This window comes from Triturus cristatus, chromosome 10 (genome assembly GCF_964204655.1).
Source record: "Triturus cristatus chromosome 10, aTriCri1.1, whole genome shotgun sequence".
NCBI classification, from domain to species: Eukaryota; Metazoa; Chordata; class Amphibia; order Caudata; family Salamandridae; genus Triturus; species Triturus cristatus.
This window is the reverse complement of record NC_140593.1, coordinates 1022159021-1022182150: the sequence shown is the minus strand read 5'-3', so window position 1 is coordinate 1022182150 and position 23130 is coordinate 1022159021. Positions and strand designations below refer to the sequence as shown.

The 23130-nt window shown below is 43.3% G+C and overlaps 1 protein-coding gene across 1 annotated transcript in view; it reads left to right on the top strand.

Moving 5' to 3' along the window:
* KDELR2 (KDEL endoplasmic reticulum protein retention receptor 2) overlaps nt 1-17590 on the top strand; it is a 68543-nt gene extending 50953 nt beyond the window's left edge. Inside the window, exons 3-5 of the mRNA XM_085629028.1 lie at nt 2966-3124; nt 3773-4025; nt 16307-17590. Coding sequence (XP_085485154.1) covers nt 2966-3124; nt 3773-4025; nt 16307-16341 — 447 coding nt within the window. The 3' untranslated portion in view covers nt 16342-17590. The remainder of the gene's footprint in view (nt 1-2965; nt 3125-3772; nt 4026-16306) is intronic.
* Nucleotides 17591-23130: the final 5540 nt, after the last annotated feature.

Below are 23130 nucleotides of genomic sequence, written 5' to 3'. Positions count from 1 at the left end.
TTAAAGTCTGTAGAAGGATTAACACCGAAGTGCATTTGCGAAGTTTGCACTGCATCGGTCCACTCCACTCGCGACTGTCGGCCGATGTTTGCTGTTTTGAAGCCGCCATGTGACGCGTCTCTCTGGTGATGTGTGGTGTGCCAGTGAGTGCGGCAGGTGTTTCCTTTATGCTGGGCACGCATGGCCGCTAAGTAGATTGCCATTAGGGTTGCAAGCAAGGCGCCTAAAGCTTTGTGAGTGGCAGTTGGTCCGCAGTCTGTTCACTGCTCGGAGCCCTGACTCTGCCAATCACTGCTCATTTGATTTACTTTCTGCTGCTTCAACTATCCAATGCAGAAGCGCCCTCACTAGGGTGAGTGACGTTTACATTCTGTCAGACACGGAAGCAAATATTGACTTTAGCCTCCTTTCTTGCACCTATTTACATAAAACATGCAAATCTTGTTTAACACAACTCCTAAAAGTAATTGTCACCCCTTACAATAAAAACTGAAAACAAGTTCATCACGGCTCCCCGCGTATCTTGGTGCCACATATCACTGTGGCCTGTGAGCACCGCATAGATTAACTTCCAGGTTTCACATTTTCCTTCTACAAAACACTTGCTATGGCTACATCCATGAACTTGAAATGTTGAAGAGCATATTTCATTGGTTATCTGGCAGATGGAGTTACCATCACCTTTCTGGGGAGTCAGATATCTCCCTTGATAAAACTGTATTTCAATGACTCCGTGTAAGGTTCTTTCAGACTCTTATATATGCATGTTAGCTGGGCAATTTTTAAAGGTCATATGAGGTCAGAGCCTCAGCAATGAGTCAGCATGCAGTCTGAACTTGAGGCCGCCACCAGAGCTTCTTGTTGCTTTTCTTCGTGGCTTTTCTACAGCAGATGGTGTCTGCAGGTCTGGCCTTGCCAGACATGAAGTTTCATAGCTATGCATGCCTTATCACTGGTGTTTGCTAATGTAATGTTGTATGATCTTATTAGTTTTCTTCTGTAAGTTGTGAAGCTCTATGGTGGAGCAAAGCTGGATTCCACTGTGGAATAGTAATCCACCGGTGGAAGGATATTTGTGAGGAGAGCCACAAGCAAACCAGTGCTCCCTGTGGTACTCCAGGTGTGTGTGCAGGCTGGTAAACACCGCTAATTTTTTCCTTTGTGAATAGCAGGGAGAGTATCCTTCAAGGGACAGTTAGATTGGTTTTTCAATTATCAAGATGCTGTTCTACATTACTGTAAACTGCTCCCACATACTTGTTTTATAGTATTGATTGACTATCTGATCAATCATATCGTATCATTTGGTTGTGCTCCATCATAATACAACTTGGACACACACATTTTCATGCCAATGGTTATTTTAACATAGCCATACTCTAGTGTCTGGGATGTGCAACTCTGGCTTCACTGTAACCATTAGAATAAAATATAAACACATTGGGCAGTTGAAAGTATTGCCTCTATGCAAAGAGCAAAAATTTAACACTTGGAAGGGACTGGACTAATAGGGTAAAAAATAGAGCCGCGCCAGAGGAGCATTTATCAATGACTAATAAATAAAATTTATATATTCGCAATAGAATCCCAAAGTTTGCAGAATCTGTCTGATTGCGTCTCAAAGCACAGTGAACATTTTTGACAGCTAAACTAAAATGCCATCCAGACTTGAAGGCTATCCAACCGTGGACTGAAAACATGGTTGTTTTTAGCTGAAGATGAATAAGGTACTCTGCGTTTTTTTGGGGGGGGGGTTGGCTTTCGACAATGGGTTCTACAGTTCCTCAATTGGACCGTGGGCACGTCTCCTTGTCTGTGTTGTTGAATGATGCTATTTCTGTAATGTGCTTTTTAGGTCGAGCCTGGGCAGCGCATAGGATGCTCTGCGAGGCATGCTGTATTAGAGTATGGACTTGAAGTTCTGCCCATATTTTTCATTGGCTTGTGTCATTGTCATTTGTAAATGCTGCCTTCCGAATCGTTAATAGGCTTCTTAGTCCCTCCTTAGTACCGCCTTGTCTTCATTTGTAACCTCCAATGAGGATTGGCCCTTTTAGTTCTGTTACACGGTATGTCTTATGTATGTCTGTGAGCACTATTTTCTCCTACTGCAGACAAAACATTCTTTCCTGCAACATTCAGCGTGCCATGCGCGCTTTCATTTTCCAAGAGGGCAATGGCAGACACTTCTTGGAAGTGAAATAGGTCTGGCATTTAAGAGTTTGAGCTACTGGCGTTGCAAAGGACAATGACTTTTATTTGTGTTATCAAAACAGATAAATAAAAGGCATTGTCACATACAATGCCAATAGCTTAGACTCTCGCAAATGCGAGACCTTTTGCATTGGAAATGCTTGTTTCAATGAGAGCCTCTGTTCACGCCGGGTACACAGGCTCCCATTGAATTCAATGGGAGTCCTACCGAACGAGTCCATAAACATACGGACACATCGTAATCGGTCAGTGGGAATTCCTAACGAGATCGTAATCGGGTCCTTAGTATGCTTCCACAATTACTGGAAAATCTGTTCTGTTGCCCACTTTTAATGTTTCACTTGTGCAAAGCAACCAAATAAATGCGGGTTTTGGAAGCTTTTATGTAGAATTTGTTAATTTGCACACTTTTTTCACTTAAGACACATGCATACAAGTTAACAAAGGAACACATATTTCCCTCTTGACTCAGTGACTCGTTTCACAGATATACCGGCTTATAAACTGTTGAAAGGCCTGTGTAGGGCTAGTACCCTTATCTTTGACAAAGGACTATCTTTTGCTGTTGAAGAGGAAAGGGGAATATTTTTAATGAGGAGTTCTAAAGGGAAAAGGTTGTTTCTTTTAACTTTTCATAAAATTCTGTCCAGGTTTAAGTTTAATTTTCTCTCGACTTTTCAGCTAAGTTGCACGTGATGAAAACCTGTTTTGTGATGCATGCTCACGCCTTATGTTCTTTTTGTTTTCTTAGGTCATCTACATTGGTTGCTCCTATGCTACTGTGTACCTAATATACATGAAATTCAAGGCTACCTATGATGGAAACCATGATACCTTCCGGGTGGAGTTTCTGGTGGTCCCAGTTGGTGGATTATCTTTCCTCGTCAATCATGATTTTGCTCCACTAGAGGTTAGTTCTGCAAGGCTTTTCTTGCTCATGTACACTCTGCTCCAACAAGGACCAATAAGCTGCTTGGAATGCACCACTATGCCAAAGGCAACCCTTGGCCAATTGGCTAGTAAAAAAAAGTCTTCACGTTTTCATGCACCCAGATACTGCATGAAAAAAGTTTTAAAAATACCAGAATAATTGGCGGTTTTAAACGGGTTATATTTATCTATTATGTTTAATAATTGCATTCTTGTGGAGTTCATTGAAACTATAGCATAACTTCAAAGCTGTGAATGTTAAGAATTTGTTACTAGCAATCAAAACCTACTGCTACTGTGCTCAAAACTGATGATCCCTGAATTGTGAAACATGCTGATGCATGAAGTTGGAATGCATAACAGTTTTGTTTTTCACCCACAGCATTGTGCAGTATGTAACCAAAGATGTTCAATAAAAAGACACATTTTGTCAAACATGCTATAGGGAGGCTTTATCTGCAATAAAATGAAGTTTAATTTTGGTGTGAATGAAGAAGTTTTCTGTATATAATGTTTTTTGAGGATGAAAATCAAAGTCTTAGTCGAAATATGCAGTTGTGTCCATCTTACATGGACAGATGTTGGAGGACCGGAGTATGTTTTAATTGATCCATTTTTTGTTGGTTAGATCCTGTGGACTTTTTCAATCTACCTGGAATCTGTGGCCATCCTTCCACAGCTCTTCATGATCAGCAAAACCGGGGAAGCTGAGACCATCACAACTCACTATCTATTCTTCCTCGGCCTGTACCGTGCCTTGTACCTGATCAACTGGATTTGGCGTTATTCCTTTGAGGGATTCTTTGACCTCATTGCAATAGTCGCTGGTGTGGTGCAAACTATACTTTACTGCGATTTCTTCTATTTGTATGTCACAAAAGGTAAGTGATGATTTGCTGTGAATGGAGTAATTGTAAACAAACAAGTAGCTCTCTAAAATATCCAATTTGTTCTTCGTGATAAACATGTAAAGGCAAATTTGATTTCAAGATTTATAAAGTGCCTATATACAAAGAGAGAACAACCAAAAGTTAAACTGTGTAAAGCATAATCTGCATTCAGGTTTGTAGCCACCAAACTGAGATTTTCCCCATTATATAATTGTGATATCTGTAAGGAAATCAAGTCCAGTTGTCCATTCAGAATCTGCCCTCTGAGCATTTTCTTGCGACAGTTTTACTTTCTACCTTAGTGATGCGCTAAAAAACTGTACTTGCTTATTAGTAGTAGATGGTACAGCAAACCTGCACCACAAGTGTCCAACAGGAGAAGACCCAAAATGTTTTAGCAAGCATGATGAGGTGTGGTGTTTTTTCCCCTGAAATTATTCTTTTAGGAGTAGTAGAAATGAGTATTCCGTTAAGCATCCCCTTCAGCAGAAGACCTGTATCCATTCAGACAACCACTTAGACGCTTTTCAAGAACAAGGATTTCTTGGTGGAAAAGGGCTTGAATAATGAAGATCGATAGTAGACCGCGCGTAGAAAAGTACTAGAAGCTTACAAAAAGTGTCCTTAAATGGAAAACAGTGCAAAGTCTGTTATGCTGGAAGAGTAAGAGCTCTACTTTGACTCCTCTTAAGCTGCCCAATTAAGCACAAAACCCAGACTTGTACAGATGCTGGCAGGTCAGTCTCCATGTATACTTACTGTTGTGCTTGATGCCATACTAGTCTTAATCTCTTACATTCTCAATTTTTATATATTTTCATCAATCCCCAACTTTATTTCCTAATGTAGGAATTCCCCACATTAAACCAAAGGGGAGGATGTTGTAGTAACATTGTTCGTAGCGCTGTGCGCCAGGAGGAAGTTTCAGTACTTTCAGTTTGTTCCCCCACTAACCACCATATAAAACATTTCCACTGTTCCTTTACTTCTCGGATGGTGACTAGTGCTTCATGCGGCTCATTTTCTTGACCAATCAGGGCACCTTCATTTACCCTACTGTCCCTCACCAAAACTGCAAACACTTCTTCTTTGCGGAACACCGTTGTAGGGTGGAAAACCTCACCATATTTTGAGTCACATCTTCTGCAATACCCAAGTCAGCCGCTTGCAAAAATAATTACCACTATAATAAACTTGGTAACATCTTTTCCTGCTTGGACAAGCCTTGTTATGTCCACGGCACCTCTGTTTATTCTTGGCCATTAATGAGTCCCACTCTTTTGCTTTTGTTAAAAGCAAGGCGTTACTCATTGTAGAATGATACTAGACTTTCTCTGGGAGTGGATGCACTTTCTTGTGACCCTATAACAAGAAATCTTGCCTGACCACTCGCCTCTCAAAATCGCTGCACACTATGTTGACGTGTACACTTTCTCAGCCATCGTGTCACCATGTGTTCCTTAACCTTGATCAGCACACTATTTCAAGTATCTTCTATTCTTCTGGAGTATTGGCCCTACAAACCTTCCCACTCGTTATCCAGGGACTCTCAGCTGAGATTAGGACACAGTGGTGCTTTAAACCTTTGTATGTAATTAACTACAGAATGGCACACTTGCAGTCTTAGACTTTCCTGCTTTGCTGTGCAATTCCTCACAAAGGAAACCAGTTTTGTGAAGGGTTAATGGTTACTTCTCTAGTAAATTGATTTTCGCACCCATATTGTCTGTATAATTGACCTCACCCTAGTGACTAGTTACATTACACAAGGACACGTTAATTTTTAAAGGGACAGGGAAATTAAGTGATTTGCCAAGAATCACAGGATGTTGAGCCGGTGCAGAGATTCTAACCCGTTTCCCCTGCTTCAAAGTCAGCAGCTCAGGCTGTAACGTCACAACCTCTCCATGCTCCGTGTTCCAGCTAGCTACACTTTGACACTCTGTCAACTGCAAAGGGCATTTGATCAAGAATATAAACTGCATTTTAAGTATAGGGAAAATAACAATTTTAACTTTATTCTTGCATAGCTTTAAGTTTAAAAAAAAAAACAAAAAGCGCTATGGCGGTCTGGTCGTGTCATATTGCTTTTATTGAAAACACTTTTTACTTCTATGTAGCACAGCAGCTCGCACCGCTGTTCAACATTAAAAAAAAAAATTTAAAAAATTGACAGCCAATAGATCTTGCATAGGCGAAACCATGAGAAGAATGAAGCCAGCGCAATTTTCTTTCCAGAAGGTGCTACGATGTGCTTGCTGTAGGATGCAACTTTAAAAGCCGTGCTACTGCTATCTGGGAGGCTCAGAATGCAGGCGATTACATCCGTCTTTAATTGGCTGCATAGTGTTCATCAGCAGGCCCCACTGCATAAAGTTCCTTAAAATTAACAGTTGGGATTTCTCAGCCGGGTACAAAACAGCTGTTTGATACAGGACCAGTTTTTCTTCTAGAAAATATTACAGAACAATACTAACTTTACATAGTATATTGGAATCTGTCACATTCTGGTTTTAGCTGTAGTATTGAATCAACTGATTCTGTGGAAGGCACACTAGATGCCTTCTCTCCTAGTGTTTCCCTTAACCCTGAGCTGTCTTGTCAAACACATTGGCACAGCATAGAGCCCTGTCGGTAAACCACTAATATTCAAGCAGAAACCCTGGAAAGAAGCCACTAAAGATGACACATAGCTGCAACCAAGCAGACAGATAATCCTACCGTGATGTGGGCGACCTCTACCAAGGTCCAAGGCCGTCATCCCCTATTCTGTTGCTGCTGCATCACACAGCTTGGCATGCCTTGGTAAGAAAGGAAAGTGAAGTCCACAGTCAACTACATTAAAGAAAGAGGATATGTTGAGGCCACCTACCATTCCCAAAAGGATCAAAAAAGCCAATACTGACGGGCCCAGACTTGATTCATATGAGCAAGATTTGACATGCTCTGATCAGGAAGGATTTGGATGGGGTCCCAGATCTCTTTACCCACCTCCCTGTCAATGTAGACTGACCAGACATCACTGAATCCTTGAAGTGAGACTCATGAGCACCGAACACATCTGGATAAACCAGCAACAAAGTTTTCTCAACTTTCAAATGTAATCCAGGCAATGCCATGATCCCTGAGGAGTACAGCAGCATAAAGTCAGATTATGGCAAAAATTGCAGCTGACTTGGGCAACAACTCTTGGACTATGGAACAACAATATTCTGCATTGGCTGCTTGCACAGCAGAGTTTGAGATGAGACCAGGTATGCTGGATGTTAAGTCGAAGGCTACTACCCATTATGAGTCTGCTCAAACAGGTAGTTTTTATGTGCAAAGCGGATAAACAAAGTAGTCACAGTATCAGAATATGAAAAGGTAACAAGATAACTAACACACTAGAATATACCAAAGCTTCCTGGGAATCCCTTTTCCAAATTAGAGCTTTGGGACTACTCCTAAGAGATCCACAGTGGCTAAGGAGGTTCTTTCAGGAATCAAGCTAGTTTTAAAAAGCCTCTGCTTAGTTTGGTTTGTCTTGGCAGTTTCTCGTTGTGCTGAAAGGTCCAGCAAACAATCAAATTGACTGCTTTTCTCCCAGCTCAATCTTAACTAAAAGACCTTTGAAGATAGGTGGCAGGCCAAGAGATATTTTTCAACCTTTAATAAAAATAATATAGCATTGTGCACCAGGGCAATCTCTCTTTGATCATTTTACTCCCTTATTCATTTCCCTAATTATTTTGTTAGATATGGAGAGGGCTGGTTACTCTCCCCCAGTAATGTAGTCCTGGAAAAGAGATCAACAGAGACGATCTAAGGTGCCGAGCTAGTTCAATTGGGAATGCTCACTTGGAAATGCCAGACATGGAAATAAGACTTGAAGTACAATAGTAAAATAGAAATAGAAAATGATTGCAGTTGAGTAAATGCATTATTCAATTATCTAGAAAACAGCAAAACCAGTTCTCAAAGGAAATACATTTTTAATTTTTATTAGTACTTTTATTGCTATTTATGATAATAAAGAACAGTACAAGAACCATTCAAATGCTTTATTTCGGCTAAACAAACCATAAAAGAAGCAACCATACAGATCACGAGTGTGTCATTTTAGACCAAAAGAGCATTTCGGAAGTCAAGTGTGCAAATAAGGAATAAAAGCGCTTAAGTTGACATAATATAAAAAATTACATTGACATCATATCAGTAAAACAGTGCCACACAATTCATAACTTTGGTCTCTCTAACATGATTATGGGGCTAAAGTGCAAGTGCATCATCAAAATTTGTGTAAATCAGTTTCCGGGTTAATATCCCGCACATTAAGCAGAAAGAAGAATTGCCCCTTCTCTAAGCAAGGCACTAGTCTCAATAGACAGAATAAAATACATAAAATGCAACTATAAAAACAATTATTTAGGAGTATAAAATAGCAGCATTAATTGGTCAGTACAGTCTGTTTTTATCTATTCACACCAGTCGATCCTGTTAATTGTGCCCTCCTTCTAATCGCCCAGAAATGGCCTAAAAAGTTTGCAGTGTCACAGGCAAAAAGAGGTCTAGCATCCGATTTTAATATTCGTAGGACGTCTTTAGAGCTTCGTGTCCCTAATTGTCTGCACACAGGAGCTAACCATTTGCTTCTTGGCTTTACGTATGCTTTACAGGACAAAAGTACATGCCCAATAGATTCACATGGACAGGAAGAACAGCCCTTAGGTTGGAGTTTGTTATTCTGCCAGGAATTAGTAAAAGCATTAATTGGTAAGCTGCAGTGTCTAATTACCTGTCGGCTGGCACCTTGATGATATCGAAATAGCTTTCTAGGTGGCAATTAGATTTCAGATCAGTGAAAGCATCGGTCAGGATCGCTTTTCCGAAAGTTGTTCTCGTCAACCCACGCCCAATACAGAAGTTTTACTTTGTTTCTTGAGTATGAAGGTGGGTGGCTAATAGCCTGAATTGGCAAACCAATACTAGGCCGTAGGGCGTTTACTTGTTTAATCCAGACAATTTTATTTGCGGTGTCCAAATTAGAGATGTTGCAAAAAGCAGCTGCATAATGTGCCAAATCAGGGGTGGAGGCCAATCTATGCCAAAACAACAATAGGCGGAGCCTCGCGATTTCGTTGATGGACTTAATACCCAGATCAAACTTGAGAGGGAGAATTGGTGTGCTTAGGGGAAGGGATATCCGGTTCCTAAGGAACTTGTTTTCCACAGCTACGAGCTCCTTAGAGGGTGCTGTGCCCCACAGCTCCGCCCCATAAAGGGCACTAGTCACAGCCTTACAGTTGTACAATTTAAGAGCAGGAGTTACGGGCCTGGTATGCGACAAGCAATGCTCCCTCCTCAAAGCCCCAGTAACCTGGGTAAATTTCAAGAAAACCTTCTCTAAGTGTCTCTTCCAAGCTGTTCCCTCTGATAATTTAATACGCAAATAATCGAAGGAGCGGACCCTCTCAAGCGGGACATTATCCAGGAGTATGTTTCCCTTGAAAGATTAGTGCGGGTTGAACATCATTAGCTCGGTTTTGGTGGTGTTAATGACCAAGCCCCTCTCCTCGCAAACTGTCTTAAAGTGGTTTAAAAGTTTTAGGAGACCCATTGGAGTTTTGGAAACCAATAGGGTATTGTCGGCGATTTAGCAGTGTAGCAATTGTTTTTGTTCGCCAGAGATGGTGTATCAGCTGGTAGGGTGCACAAAAAGTCTGCTACCTGGTTGACTTACAGGGAGAAAAGGGTTAGAGCTAATACACATCCCTGGCGGACCCCCTGCTGGATCGTGATGAGCTCGGTAAGTTGTCCCTGGTTTCCCCAACCTCACCCGGGCATAGTTTCCATCATGCAACCTAACTAATATTTCCAGGATCTCCAAAGGCATCCCCATATCCCTAAGCACCTGCCATAATGAGTCCCTGGGCACAAGGTCGAATGCGGTTTTTAAATCCATGAAGGCAAGGTATAGACTTCCCTTGCCCAAGACAACAACCTTCCAGTATAACATGACTAAGCGAAATACTTGATCCATTGTGCTGGTCTTACGCCAGAATCCTGCTTGGAGTGGAGAGAGGATGTCCTTCTCATCCATCCAGTGCTGGATTTTAACCAGGACAGAGGGACAGAAGACCTTTTGGGCACAATCGATCAAGCTGATCGGTCGGTAGTAGTACGGCATCGGTCTGTCCCCTTTCTTAAAGATGGGTACTACTTCAGCCCCTTTCCACAAATCTGGGAATTCCGAAACACCCCCCCTTCCCTCCCCTCCCCACCAGCTATATTGTTGGACTATATCATAAAATATGTAGCCCAGTTTTCCCTGTCTACTCGAAAAAGGTCACCTGGAATGCCGTCCGGGCCTGGGGCTTACGCAGGTACAATTACGTCCAGGGAGGACAACATTTCCTCTCTAGAGAATGAAAGAGTACGCGCTGGGAAGCCTATGTCCTGGAACAACTGATTTGTCATACGTTCCAATGAGAGAATAGAGGTCGCTAAAATGTTTATGCCACTCTACGGCTGGAATATTGTTGGCCGAAGGGGGTGATCTTTCAAAGTTGCCCTTGGGCAAAAGGGTCCAGAACTTTCTGCTGTCTGGATGATGGATGGCCTCCCCAAGATCTTCCCACCTCCTTTCGTCCCATTCTCTCTTCGCTTTGGCCTGTGCTTGTTTGTATTCCTTCCTGCTGTCTACGCGAATGCTTGGTGCGTCCCTATTTCTAATGGCTATGGTCAGTCTCCCTCTCGACGCTCTACATTCCCTATTAAACCATAAATTGGAACCCAATAGTCTACCCTGTTTTGACCCGGTCTTGTGGCCATTGACGAGCAAGAAACTGTTCAGGTGGTCAAAAGTCTTTGTGAGCTGCTACAAGCAAATGTTTTGGGAAAATCGTCGAGCTCAACACCCAAGGTCTCTAGGTGCTTTCCTAGGTCGTTTATGATCAATGTAATCTTGGTTTCGTCTGCCATGACGGCAGGCCATTTAAGCCAACGTTTGTTATTGGAGCGGATTACCTCTTTGATACTCAATGCAATCAATCCGACCTTTGCCGTCTCGCTCCATGGATGTTCAGCAGTCGGGCTAAGGGGATTATTGTCACTGTCACAAGGCGGGATGTTAACCATGTCCTGTACCAGGGGCCATAATCTGAGGTCTACTAGGGGATAGTCAATCCTACTCGCCCCTTTAGGTCGGCTAAAGGTCATCCCTCCTCCTTTGTCGGAGCTGGTTCTCCCGTTTGCGACTCTTAGCCTGTGTTCTAAAGTAATGGCGTTCAGCTGTAATGCTGCTTTCGACCATTTTTTAATGGGGATAAGCACCAGAGGTGGCTCCATCCATGTTTTGTCCTCCTCACTCACATCATGAGACTCTGCCCAGTCTAGTTGTTCAAATGTCACATTAAAATCACCATCGACTATTAGGGAGTGGCCATCCTGTCTAGCTTCCAATAGTTGATCCAGGGCATGCAAAGTTGGAGAGCTACCTCCTCTGGTGCTTCTGGCATACACGTTGAAAATGTCAATGGACTTGCCCTTGCCATTGTTTAGCCTTACCCCTAAAATGTCAGGGCTGTTAGTGTCCAATTCCTTAAAATCTCAGTTAAGTGAGATAAAACAACCATAACAGCACAGAAAAAAGAAAAAGGGGAGGGGGTATATGGTGGTGTGGCAGAGGGAGGGAGGGCGTGAGGGGTAAAGGACCCACAGAAACAGAGTAGTACATACAGCAATGCAATCGTACAGAACATTTCCATATGCTTTACCACAAAAACGACGAGGCAGTTGCGACCGGATCCCTCCAGTAAGGAAGAAGTCACTTATTTCAGCGTGATGCACAAGTACATACAAAACAGTCTACAAGGTGTAGCCTTGTGGAAGCCCACTCAGTTCAGTTGAATAGACAAACCAGTACGAGCCTGGACGAAAGTGTCTCTGGAGCATGCCTCTTGCGATTCTAAGAGAGAGAGAGGGGGGGGGGGTTTGGAGTAGAAATGAGAGGAAAGGTTCCCAAATGTCCTAGGGGCAGGATTGCAGCGGCGGTGAACAAGGCACGTTTTTCTATGATCATTGAGTCTGTGAATATTCCAAATGAGGCATTTTGTAGACTGTGTCACGGTGTGGCAAGGATATATGAATGATTTGAGAATGTTTTGCGGAGTATACAGTGTGCAGACGGGTGGGAATGTGATCGCAAACCTTGGCAGGGACCCTGTGAGGAGAGAAAATAACAAAGTCAAAATAAGTAAAACCCACCCACCCCTCACCCCAGCATCCCCACATAACCTCGGTAGCAAGTCCCGGAAAGCTCGCGGGAGGTGGAGAAGAGCCGAACAAACATCCCTACCAAAGTATCTCAGGGTGGCTGAATGAAAGTCATTATCCCAAGGGTGATACACAGTGGGACTTCAGTATCTGTTTGACTAGTGGGGGGAGTGTTGCGGCCCCTGCCGGATCCCCAATCTCTCTTCATATCCCAAGGCTGATGGCGCGTGAGTGGTGGGCACATCGGCCCCCATAGTCCTGCAGTGCAACCTCAGGCCCTACGGTGCACCAATATATCAAACCGTTAGTCACGGTCACTAAGGGGGATAGTGTCGGAGTAGTGCGGCGAGCGTCTAGGTGACCGCTCTTTCATGATAAAATATTTGGCGAATTTAAGGGCTGAATTTGCATCCGTGAAAAAAGGTTTACCGCCATAGGGGATGCGTAGTTTGGCCAGGTAAAGGAGAGCATACGGAATGTCAGCTTTTTGGAGCAGTCTCTTAGTAGGCAGGAATTCTCGGTGGACAGCCTGGGCCGACAGGGTAAAATCAGGATAGGAGAGTTCATTTCCCTGATATTGAGTCAACCGGTGCTCATGTGTTAGCTATAGACCAACATCTTGATCCTTGTCATTCAAAAGTGATGCGATTATGGGGCGAGCCGGTGCACCCGGTGGGTGGGGGGGGCATGGCATCAGTGAGCAATTTGCCCGCTCCACTATGAAAACCAGGATTAGGGCTTCACTGATAGTTCACGGACCATGGCTTCTACAAAGTCTTCCATTTTGTTACTGCTGTAGCCTCTGGGATCCCAGTGATTCTGAGGGTATTTCGCCTGGAACTCGCTGTCCATGTGCTGCTTTACTTGATCCAGGCTGGTAAGTATGTCGAACTTCGCATTGATGGCTTTAAGGCTGTTCTTTATATCAACTAAGAGTTCCTTGAGGTCAAAATATTGCTGGGCGCCTGCCCATCCACCGCCTCCCACCACTCAGAGCGGTCTGGAGAGATCTCTGCTCTTGTTCCACCGGATGGTTAAGGTGATTACCCTCAAAGGTATGTTTTGATTGTCGAGCTTCATGTTTCCCCATTATTGTGCCGTGAGAGGAGTGGGCCTGAAACCAGCTGGATGTGCAGGCAAGCGGTGAGCAGTGTTCATTTGTAGGCGACAGGAATCGAGACGCACATGAGTGCCAAGACTGAGGTCTGGCAGATGGCGCTGAAGAGCCCCGCCACACTTGGGATAGGGGGTGGGGGGGGTTCAACAGGAGGCTCAGGATCTCTGGGCAACCTGCGTGAGGAAAGGGGGCTCCAGTGATAGCAGCACAGTGATGAATAGCAGCAAAGCAGATCAGAGTGAGCAAGGCCGCGTGCAGCTCTGTGCAAATGGCAAAGCCCCTCTGAGCGCCAGATCAGGGGGGGAGTGAGCGGGACCTGTAGCATGAGAAGGGCAGTGTGCCCTGTCGTATTGTATATGTGACCCCCGCGGCAGACCGGATCAGGGCACACCCCGGAGGGCCTGCTTGAAAATGGAAGTGCCCTCACCAGGCTTTGCAGGGCAGGGGCCCCTCCAGTCGGGCTAAAACTCCACCTATAATGCGTGTCGGCGCCCAGGCAGACTACCTTGACGATCCCACGGCAACACAATATCATATGCGTTAGGGGGGCTGGTCTCCTCCGGGGGCACCCGCAGCTGCCTCGGAGCGATGCAGGCTTGTCCAGGCCGCACACGTGGCCAGCCACAGTGCAGCTGACCAGGTATGAGAGCTTGGCCGCGCCTGGGGGTCCGGGGGAGGGGGGCAGGCACCAGGGAAGCAACAGCTAGGCAAAGGATAGAACAGTAGTCAATACCCCCACCCTCTCCGTGTATCTGCCACTGAGCGTACAGTGACGCCCACCTATAACTCCCCTCGGAGGCTGCCTTCTTGCCCATGTGGCCCAGGCCGCACCCTGGTGTCTGCATGCTACAGTCCAATCTCCCGAGATGCCAGGAGCAGACGCGACCAGAGCGCTGCCAAACCCCACCGGCAGGTGCACCGAGGCGTCACACAGCAGCCGCTGCGGGGAATCTGTGTATGAGGCCGCTATGGCCAGGATCCTTGGAGGATTTTGTTTTCGGCCGGCAGAGCCTCTCTAATGCGTGTACCATCTAACAGTCCAGCTAGGCTCTACCCCCCAAAAGGAAATATGTTACCATCAATCTTTGCAACTGATTTTGGGTACTTGTGAAAACACTTGAAGGGTAAGCAGTGAAAATTGTTAGCTCAAGACAATTTACGGTTCACAAACTTAATTCCAGAGTGAATACTATAATCCTTTTCAATACTAGTTTTTTGCAGAAAAAGTGACATTGCCAGTCTTGGCAGAGCTGTCCTTCAATGTGAAGTCAGCGATGATAATTAAAGCTTTGTACGTTTTGATGTCTTGCCTATATGGATCAGCCTGACGATTGAATTAGCTCGTTTTTCAGACCCTTTATCTCGAGGGGTTAACTTTATTATTACAGTAAACTTTAATCTGGATAAATAACAAGCACCAAACTTAATTGCAACTGACACACATCAAAGGGCTAGGGCCGAACTAGTAGAATTTACTACATATATCTTTGTGACTTTGGTGTAAGGAACCCCTGTCAAGAAGTTCCTGAATCTCTCCATTCTTTCATGACATTTATAATTTATATATATATATATATAATCTTTTTTTAGTCAAGTCGCCCACATTATAAGAACACTGACTGATATTCTCCTTTGAAGGATAATTGTGTTTTCTGACCACATCAGATTCACTCATTCTTTCATGGGTGACAGTTTTCTTTTTCTTTTATACTTTCGCAAGACTTTATTATGACCAGTTTTGAGAGTGTCCAAAGAGGATTCAATTTATCCAACTAAATTAATGCAATATTTTAAAATCTGTAATGTAATATCTCACATTTCCTTGGAACATTTCTCTCCCTCACAGGCCAGCAGGCTCAAATCTTTCTGTAACCTCCAACGATTAGTGACTGTTCGTAAAAGACTTGGACAATGTAGCAAAAACAATCGTCTCTCCGCGAGAGTTTTTTTTTCTTTTCAAGCTCTCTAGATAAAATAATTTTATGGATGAAAAATGCTTCTGAAAATACCAAACCTTCCGCTACAGGAGTGCCAAACTATTTGACTTTTAAAAATCATCTGATAGAATGCTTAAGCATGGCATAAGTGCATCTTTTAGTTGACCTTAATGCTGCTCTGGCAGTGCTAATTTAGCCTACATGCTGGTTTAGTACTCAGTGCTTCCAAATACCTAAGAGAGGGTATTCCAGCTGACAAATGAGTTTTTTTTTTTTTTTTTAATATGCAATGGCAGTCAACCTGTTGTCTTGGGTGATGGGTTTGTTCTCAGTTTGGAAACAGCTTTTGTATTGTCAATTGGCTGCTATTGGCAAGAGCGGTATTGGATAGATGTCCTCAGGCTGCTGATTAATGTTGTCTGGCATTGCTCAACTTGCGTCTATTTAAAACGTGTTAAAATGGCACAGATGTTGCTTGGGGGAGAATAGAAAAAAAACCTACCACTTACTAACCTGTGTAAGATCAGGTTTACACTTACCCCGGAATTGCCAGGGGGTCTTGTGTATTCCATCTGTTTTATTATGTCTCCTTTCTACCTCTGATTTCTCTTTATATCGCTTTAGTTGTCTCTACATTCATGTACATGTTTTTTATAGGTCATGTTTGATATTTTGCCACTTTCTTCCTTGGCTAGTTGCTCTGTCCAATGATTTTTATCAATTTTCTAATCTTGTTTTTAGTTTGAGGTTATTGTTCTATTTTTGCTAAACCGAAGAAAATTAGTACAGCAAACAAATGTAGTCCATTTTTAGGGAAAATGAAATAGTTCATGTGAAGAAATTGGAGTCTTCATCCTTACTCTTTATAGTCAATTTGCGCTACTGGGTCATGTTGAATATTTAGTATGAGGATTCCGACAGTTTTATACTCTATATTGAATTGTTTTATGTTTTTATTTTAGTATTAAAGGGAAAGAAGCTGAGTTTGCCAGCGTAAGTGCCAAAGATCCTCGTCGCCAGCCTCTGCCCTTTGAAGGGGCTTGGACAGAACTATCTTTATCACGAGCAAGGTGCAAGATGCCTGAGACAGAAAGTCAACTTCACTACTATTTTTATGGTGAACCAAGTCATCGGCGGTACTGTACGAACACGAGGCAACCAGCAGCTTTCTGTGTTTCGCATCTTGCCTTCTCACATTTTTATTACAATGTATAAAGGTTTTTTTACTTAAGAAACTTGTGCTGTATTGATAAAGTCAATGTGCAGTTTCAGTTGAATAATTCCGAAAGTGAGTTTTTGCACAGTTTACACCCAGGATTAAGTGCAAACGTATTTGCTTTTGTCCTCTGCAAACACACTATTTCAACATGGGTAAAATAAAAATCACCTATTGGACGCCATTGTTCGATAAGTCTTTCCAAGTTCCTACGTTTATCCATTCCACTGTATTTATTTTAGTTTCTTCTCACAAAATGTTGGTCTATTTGCCTGTAATTTTTTGAAAATTACCAAAACATTTGCCGTAATGTGTGGTGTTTGTTACTGAACGCTTCTTATGCTGTCCGTAAAGGTATCAAAACACGGTCCATTTACGCGCATAGTTTAATCTGAATTCTTCACCCTCTCCTTTAAAATGTTCATCTTAAATTTGCCTTTCAGAGCTAACTGAATTTAAAATGAAAAGGTAATGCCTTGCCACCATTTGTGCACTTCCCACCTTTAAGGTATGTCATAGCAGCGTGACAAGAATGTGTCTGCGGTGGTGAGAGGTTTCAGGTTGCTATCTTTGCAGCAGTGATAAAATGGCATCGGTGACTGAGTGTTATCCTTGAATGACTATTTTCACTTTGAGAATTATTTTAGATTTTTTTCTTCTTATCGGGACCTGTTTCATTATTATCAATGATGTGTCGTTCTAGTCACAGGGACATTAGCCTGGGGTAGATGTGACTTGCAGTAATCTATACGAAGTGATGAGCATTGTTAAACATTGTCTGAGGCGTTGAAATTAATGCCTCTAACGTGATGTCTTCATGTTCAGCTTCATGTGGTTTTTGATGATGTGCCCCTTTTGAAGAATTCATGATTTTTGTTCCCATTTCAAATTCAACAGCACCAGTTACCATTCTTTATATTTTACAAATCGTTTTTTTTTTTTTTTTTTTTTTTTTGGTTTGTTACTGAGCTGTTGCATGATTTATCTTGTTAAAACCCCCTTCCCACTCCGAATAAAATATTTTATGAGATGGTGTAGTTTGTCATTTATTTACTGTTAATTGGGAAAAGTGAATGATATGTATTGTGTGAAATGTAATTCTTAAATATAGCAGGCTTGCGTTCCTGTTGCTGCAGTGGGGTCGAGGAAAGAAAAGGTGCCAGCAGGGCTTTCCTTTATCTATATTATTATGAAGATTAATAATCCAGTCTTCTGGGTATACCTGAAGCACGCAGTTGGGGCCGATCATACTATTGTGCTACCTGCATGTGAGGCTGAAAATGTGTGTAAGACATTCTAAGCGTAAAAGCATATCTCCTCTGGTTTGGGAAATTTTTGAATCTGGAATGGAGTACAATTTTTAAATCTAAACTTATTACTAAGGAGCTTGGTTGAATTAGGCATTTCTGAATCTTCCTTTCTTACTAACATCTCTGTGTTTGTAACTGACACTACCTTTCCACAGTAATATGACCAGAGGTAAACCAGGATAGGTCACTCAGTTTCTGCCACTATTTTAATGCACGCTAAATTAGACCTTTCGAATTCTGGATCCGATATTCTTCTCCACCAGCCCAGGTGGTGCTGCAGGAGTTTCAGTCACCGATTCATGACCTAACTGTAAGTGGCAAAATAGGTCAATAAAGGTGCCACCTCTCCCCATTGAGGCGAGTTGTTCACGTTTTATACAACTATTTTCTGTTTAATTTCCTGAGATTAGGTGACCTGTCTGTTTGTCTTCAAATGTCCAGTACAGACCTTTCCTATTAGTAACTGTGGTGCTTTCGTTAGTATGACGCATGACGCAGCCTACTGGGATTTTTCTGCCAACATGTCGCCAAGGGCCATACGAGAGCGAGGCTAGACTTTTTCGACCTCGTAAAGCAGTAGCATTAAAAATTGGAATGTCTGTGACCTGTGAGAAGCAGTTTGCCAAGATCTTTGTGTAAGGAAGGATGGGCATCCCCACCATAAAAAGCAGACGAGTACAAAGATGTCTTACAGGCTAAATATTAATCTGTATCAAACTGTCCCACTGATCTGTTGCTACTTGTAGAATTGCTCTCACCCACCTTATGTGAAGATTTGAAGATTTTATTGATGAATATAGCAGTAGCTTGCAAGGAGGCTCTAACTGTAGATTTCTGGTTCGTATGTAGAAAAGTTTAAAAAGTTTGTTAAAAAAAAAGAAAATACTAAAAGATCTAGTGAAGAACATACTGTTTTTATATATAGTCTGAACAAGTAACCCTTTAAGCAAAATGGGGCTCAGTGGGAATGAGTCCTTCTGGAGCTACACAAGCGCAAATTCAATGTTTTCAAGAAAACATGTTGGCAGTCTTTACTACCAACCAGTCGCCCCTGGCCTGCAGTTCTCTTGGTGCAAGCACCTCAGACCTGGTTTATCGGGTGTCTCTGGCTCCGATGCCTCTGCCTGTAACATAAGGGTTGGTACCAGTGGCATCACTGCTGGACTCTAATGACCAACCTCTATAAAATTAATCATTTGCAATGCAATAGGTCACGCATTTCCATGAGTTACGTAAATGCGACACCTATTGCACAAATACTAGTTAGTGAAAATGCCCATGCGTCGCTTTAACTTAAATATCAGCTCTGTCCCTTTCTTTAGACAAGCCGTATCTAAGGAAAGGAGCGTGGCTGCCATTAAGGTGAAAGCACAGTATGGGGTGCTTTTACAAAAAAGCATTGGTTTGTCAAGTTGACAGACAAATTGTTTTTTTTTTTGTTGTAAAAGTGCCCCATGCTGCGCTTTCACTTTAATGGCTGCCACGCCCCATTCCTTAGACTCTGCTCATTTAAGGAAAGTGGTACGGCCGACACATAAGTGTAAGTGCGTCATGGGGCAATTAAAAAAAGTTTTAAAAAATCAATGCGGCTGCATTTGGTGAGGCAAGTAAAACAAAGGCACAGCCGCCACTATCGGCGTTGTGTGCTGTGCTATGTAAAAACAATGTATAAAGCTGTTGCGAGCGTGTCATGGCATGCAGAAAACCATTAAACGAAATGCTGCTCGGCGGCTGTAATAAAAGCCTACCGAGCAACAACACATGTAAAATGGGGTGTCCTCATTGGAGGTTACAAATGAAGACAAGGCGGTACTAAGGAGGAACTAGCAAGACTATTTACAAATCAGAAGCCAGCATTTATGAAGGACAGAGACACAAGCCAATGACAAATCTGGGCGGTAGAGGGGCTTCAAGTGCATACTCCAATGTAGCATGCCTCGCAGAGCAACGCATGCGGTGCCCAGGCTCGACCTAAAAACAACAAAAAAGTGAGCTACAGACTATCCAAGATAAGGATATGCCTGTTGCACAGATCACCGGACGCAAGACCTTCACTGGATTAAGTGATCCTCAGTAGGTCATAAAATATTGGGAATTGGCTCATAGCCAGTAGGATAACATCAATATGGCCCACATGCTCCCATCTGATCACTCAGATGGGGCATTATTTTATACTCCATACAATTGTGTGGGGACTTCCACAGAGGCAATTTTCTTAGTCTCTGACGGCCCGTTATGCGAGGAACATGCCACATATACACAGAAAATAAACAGTACAAACGTCTACTAGCAAAAACACAAACCTAATCCTCCCTCTTTGGCATGTGGAAGAAATGTATGTCCTGTCTACCGGTGCACCTTCAGGGTTGGGGCAGTTACTGCTTCTTACTTTACTGATGGCAAGTAGGCAACTAAAGATACAGTGCACATTGAACTATGCAGTGTGGTCATTCGGGCCTGGATTAGTTCTCAATGAGCATACCTGTGGTTATCAGGTGAAGTTTAGTCACATAGATGAGCCTTTTTATGCCATTTGTCAAGTAGAAATCTGGTAACTTAATAGAGGACGTTAAAGAAGAGCTACAGGTTGAACACTTAGGGCCTGGTTTAGATCTCTGAGGACGGATTACTCAGTCACAGCTGTGACGGATATCCTGTCCGCCGAAATATAAATCCCATAGGATGTATATATCAGCGAACAGGATATCCTTCACATTTGTGATGGAGTAACCTGTCCATCGAGATCTAAATCGGGCCCTTACTTTGGCTTCTCCAGCTGCAATCGTTATTGCTAATTGAGGCAATAGTACAACTTGTTTCCACTTTAATGGTCTCTGTATTGTATGAAGTTTGTAGTATTTTAGGTCCAGCACCGGGATTTCCGGATTCTGCACTTTATAAATACCATAAATAAATAAATTGCCCCCCTTAGCCGTTACCTGACCACAGCAAAAAAATGATTGACCAGTTAGGTGCCGATGCTGCCTGCAGCGTCTACAACCCTCTTTCTCCTTCCAGGCACTTCAAGTGTGTTTTCTGGAGGTGCCAAGACATCTGTGGTTGGGTGTGTGAGACTTCCTGATAATACATTATGGATCAGTCCTCACGCTCCAGGTTACCCTCAGAAATGTATCTGTCCGTGTGTTCTGAGGAGTAGATTTGCTAAACCATTAATTGCTGTTTTATGACTACCTATTTACCATAGTTAGACTCTAGCCATCTGTAAGAGGGCCCCCTGCATCCCAATGTTCTGATGTACAGCACACTGTCAACCTTCCGGTTGACCTGCGCTTTATACAAATGTGACCCATCTAATGGGTTTAAGGCAACTTGGCACATACACTCTATAGGGCTCAGAGACTTGTCCTTATGGAGGAAAGTCTCTGATGCTCCAGTCGTGTTCGATAACCGTTCTAATTCAGGATGATGGTTTAGTGGCAGATCCCTGGTCCGTATCTTTCAACACAGATGCTTGCCTTTTCTTGGACTTAAAATAAAAAATTAAGTGGCGTGTTTATATCTCCATAAGGGAATGTATCTTTCCTTTCTGGAACACCATTGATAAGGAGGTCTCTTAGTTCACTTTGGTACAATAAGCAGCAGAAGCATTGTAGTCAACTGTGCCCACCATCGAGCCTAAATAGTAACGGTTTGATGGAGGTCTTGCAGTCTTCGTTCACATTTGCAGAGCTTCTGCTACCCTTTAGCAATGCACAATTGGAGCCTGTATTGGCTGCCTGGAAGTAGCCTTTCTCTGGCCCATCACCACACAGGCAAATAACCGGATGGCAGTCCTGCACCTTGTGACCCCAAATTATTGTTGGACAGAGCCTAATGGTCCAAGTTTCCTCTGCTAAGTTAAACCCAAATGCATTTCATAGGCCCCCTCCAACCCAAGAGTCTTAAGAGACTGTACTCTACAAAACAAACTTTTTTTCATTTTGGCAGCCTTACACTATGACCACCACTTGCCTCTGTGATGCTTTGTTCATGCTGTGGCAAGACTGATAATTGTCAGTTTCCCTCTCCACATAAAATGTCCTTTCTCTGACCTGGTCATGGTTGTTTGGATGCTTCCAAACAAATCGATGAGCACTGTCTGGATTCTGTGGGTCCATTGCTCGATCATTTGGCACAGCTGTTGCACTACGTCACCGTAAGTTGATGTGTTTCATTGCTTTCTCTGGAGATTTCCAGGCAGCCCCCAAGGACGCCCTCTGATGGTGAGCAGCTGTTTGAAAGCATGGCAGCTTCCTCCCAGAATGCTTTAAAAATGGGGACAGCACACCTGCTGGACCTAACTTCCCCAGTAAAACAATTCCACAAGCAGTACAGGACGTTTAATGGCTATTCTAGGGTACAACAATCCCAGCAGCACCAACCCTCGTAGCTGATCCAAGCACCCCTAGAAATTACCAAATTGCTTAGGGCCGGGATGATTTTAGGAGACCTAATCGCTGGTATCAGCTGCTCCCTCCCTGCCTTCTTCCCTTGGCTCTTCTGTCTCAAAGCCGCTTTGATGGCCTCCCTCCCCCAACATGCTGCCATCTTTGGTGCAGGTAGGTCTCCCATTTCTTCACCAGTTGAAGACTTATCACAATGGATCACTAGGACATCAAGCCACAAGGACTATGCTCTAGAGTTTGTCCTCTACTCTGAACCACCTTCCTTCCAGAAGGACGTTCTCTTCAGCAAGTGCCTCAATTTTTAGAGGCTGACGTTCCTACCCAGTTAATCAAAGCGGTCTTTGATTGGTGTCCATGGAGTAAAGGGCATAGGGTATTATTCCCTTTTCTTCTTGGTATCAAAAAAGGGCTAAGGCCTGAGACTCATACTGCACCCTCACTCGATTGCCCGCCACGCAGGGCATTAGCTGTTGTACCTAATCCTTAAAGACTCCTATTTTCATTTGCTGATCTTACTTGCTTACATGCACTACCTAGGTTTACTACGGGGTGTCGGTACTCCCAGTTCATGGCTCTGCCACTTGAACTAATGACTACTTCTGACATCAACCAAGAAGTGGTGGCCTGAGCGGCAAGGAAAATGGGCACTTAAACCGGAGCTCTGATGGCCAAGCCCTGCAGGCTCAATCATCCTGATTCCTCTGAACGTTGAATGTCGCACACAGAGGTGAGACAGTGACTTGGGGCCCAGGGGGGCTCTTTAGGATGAGCTGCTGTTGGCCACGGGTTGGTGACTACAGAGAACTCGGAGAGGCCTGCAACATGTCAGTTTGCTATATGGTGATGACCGGCTA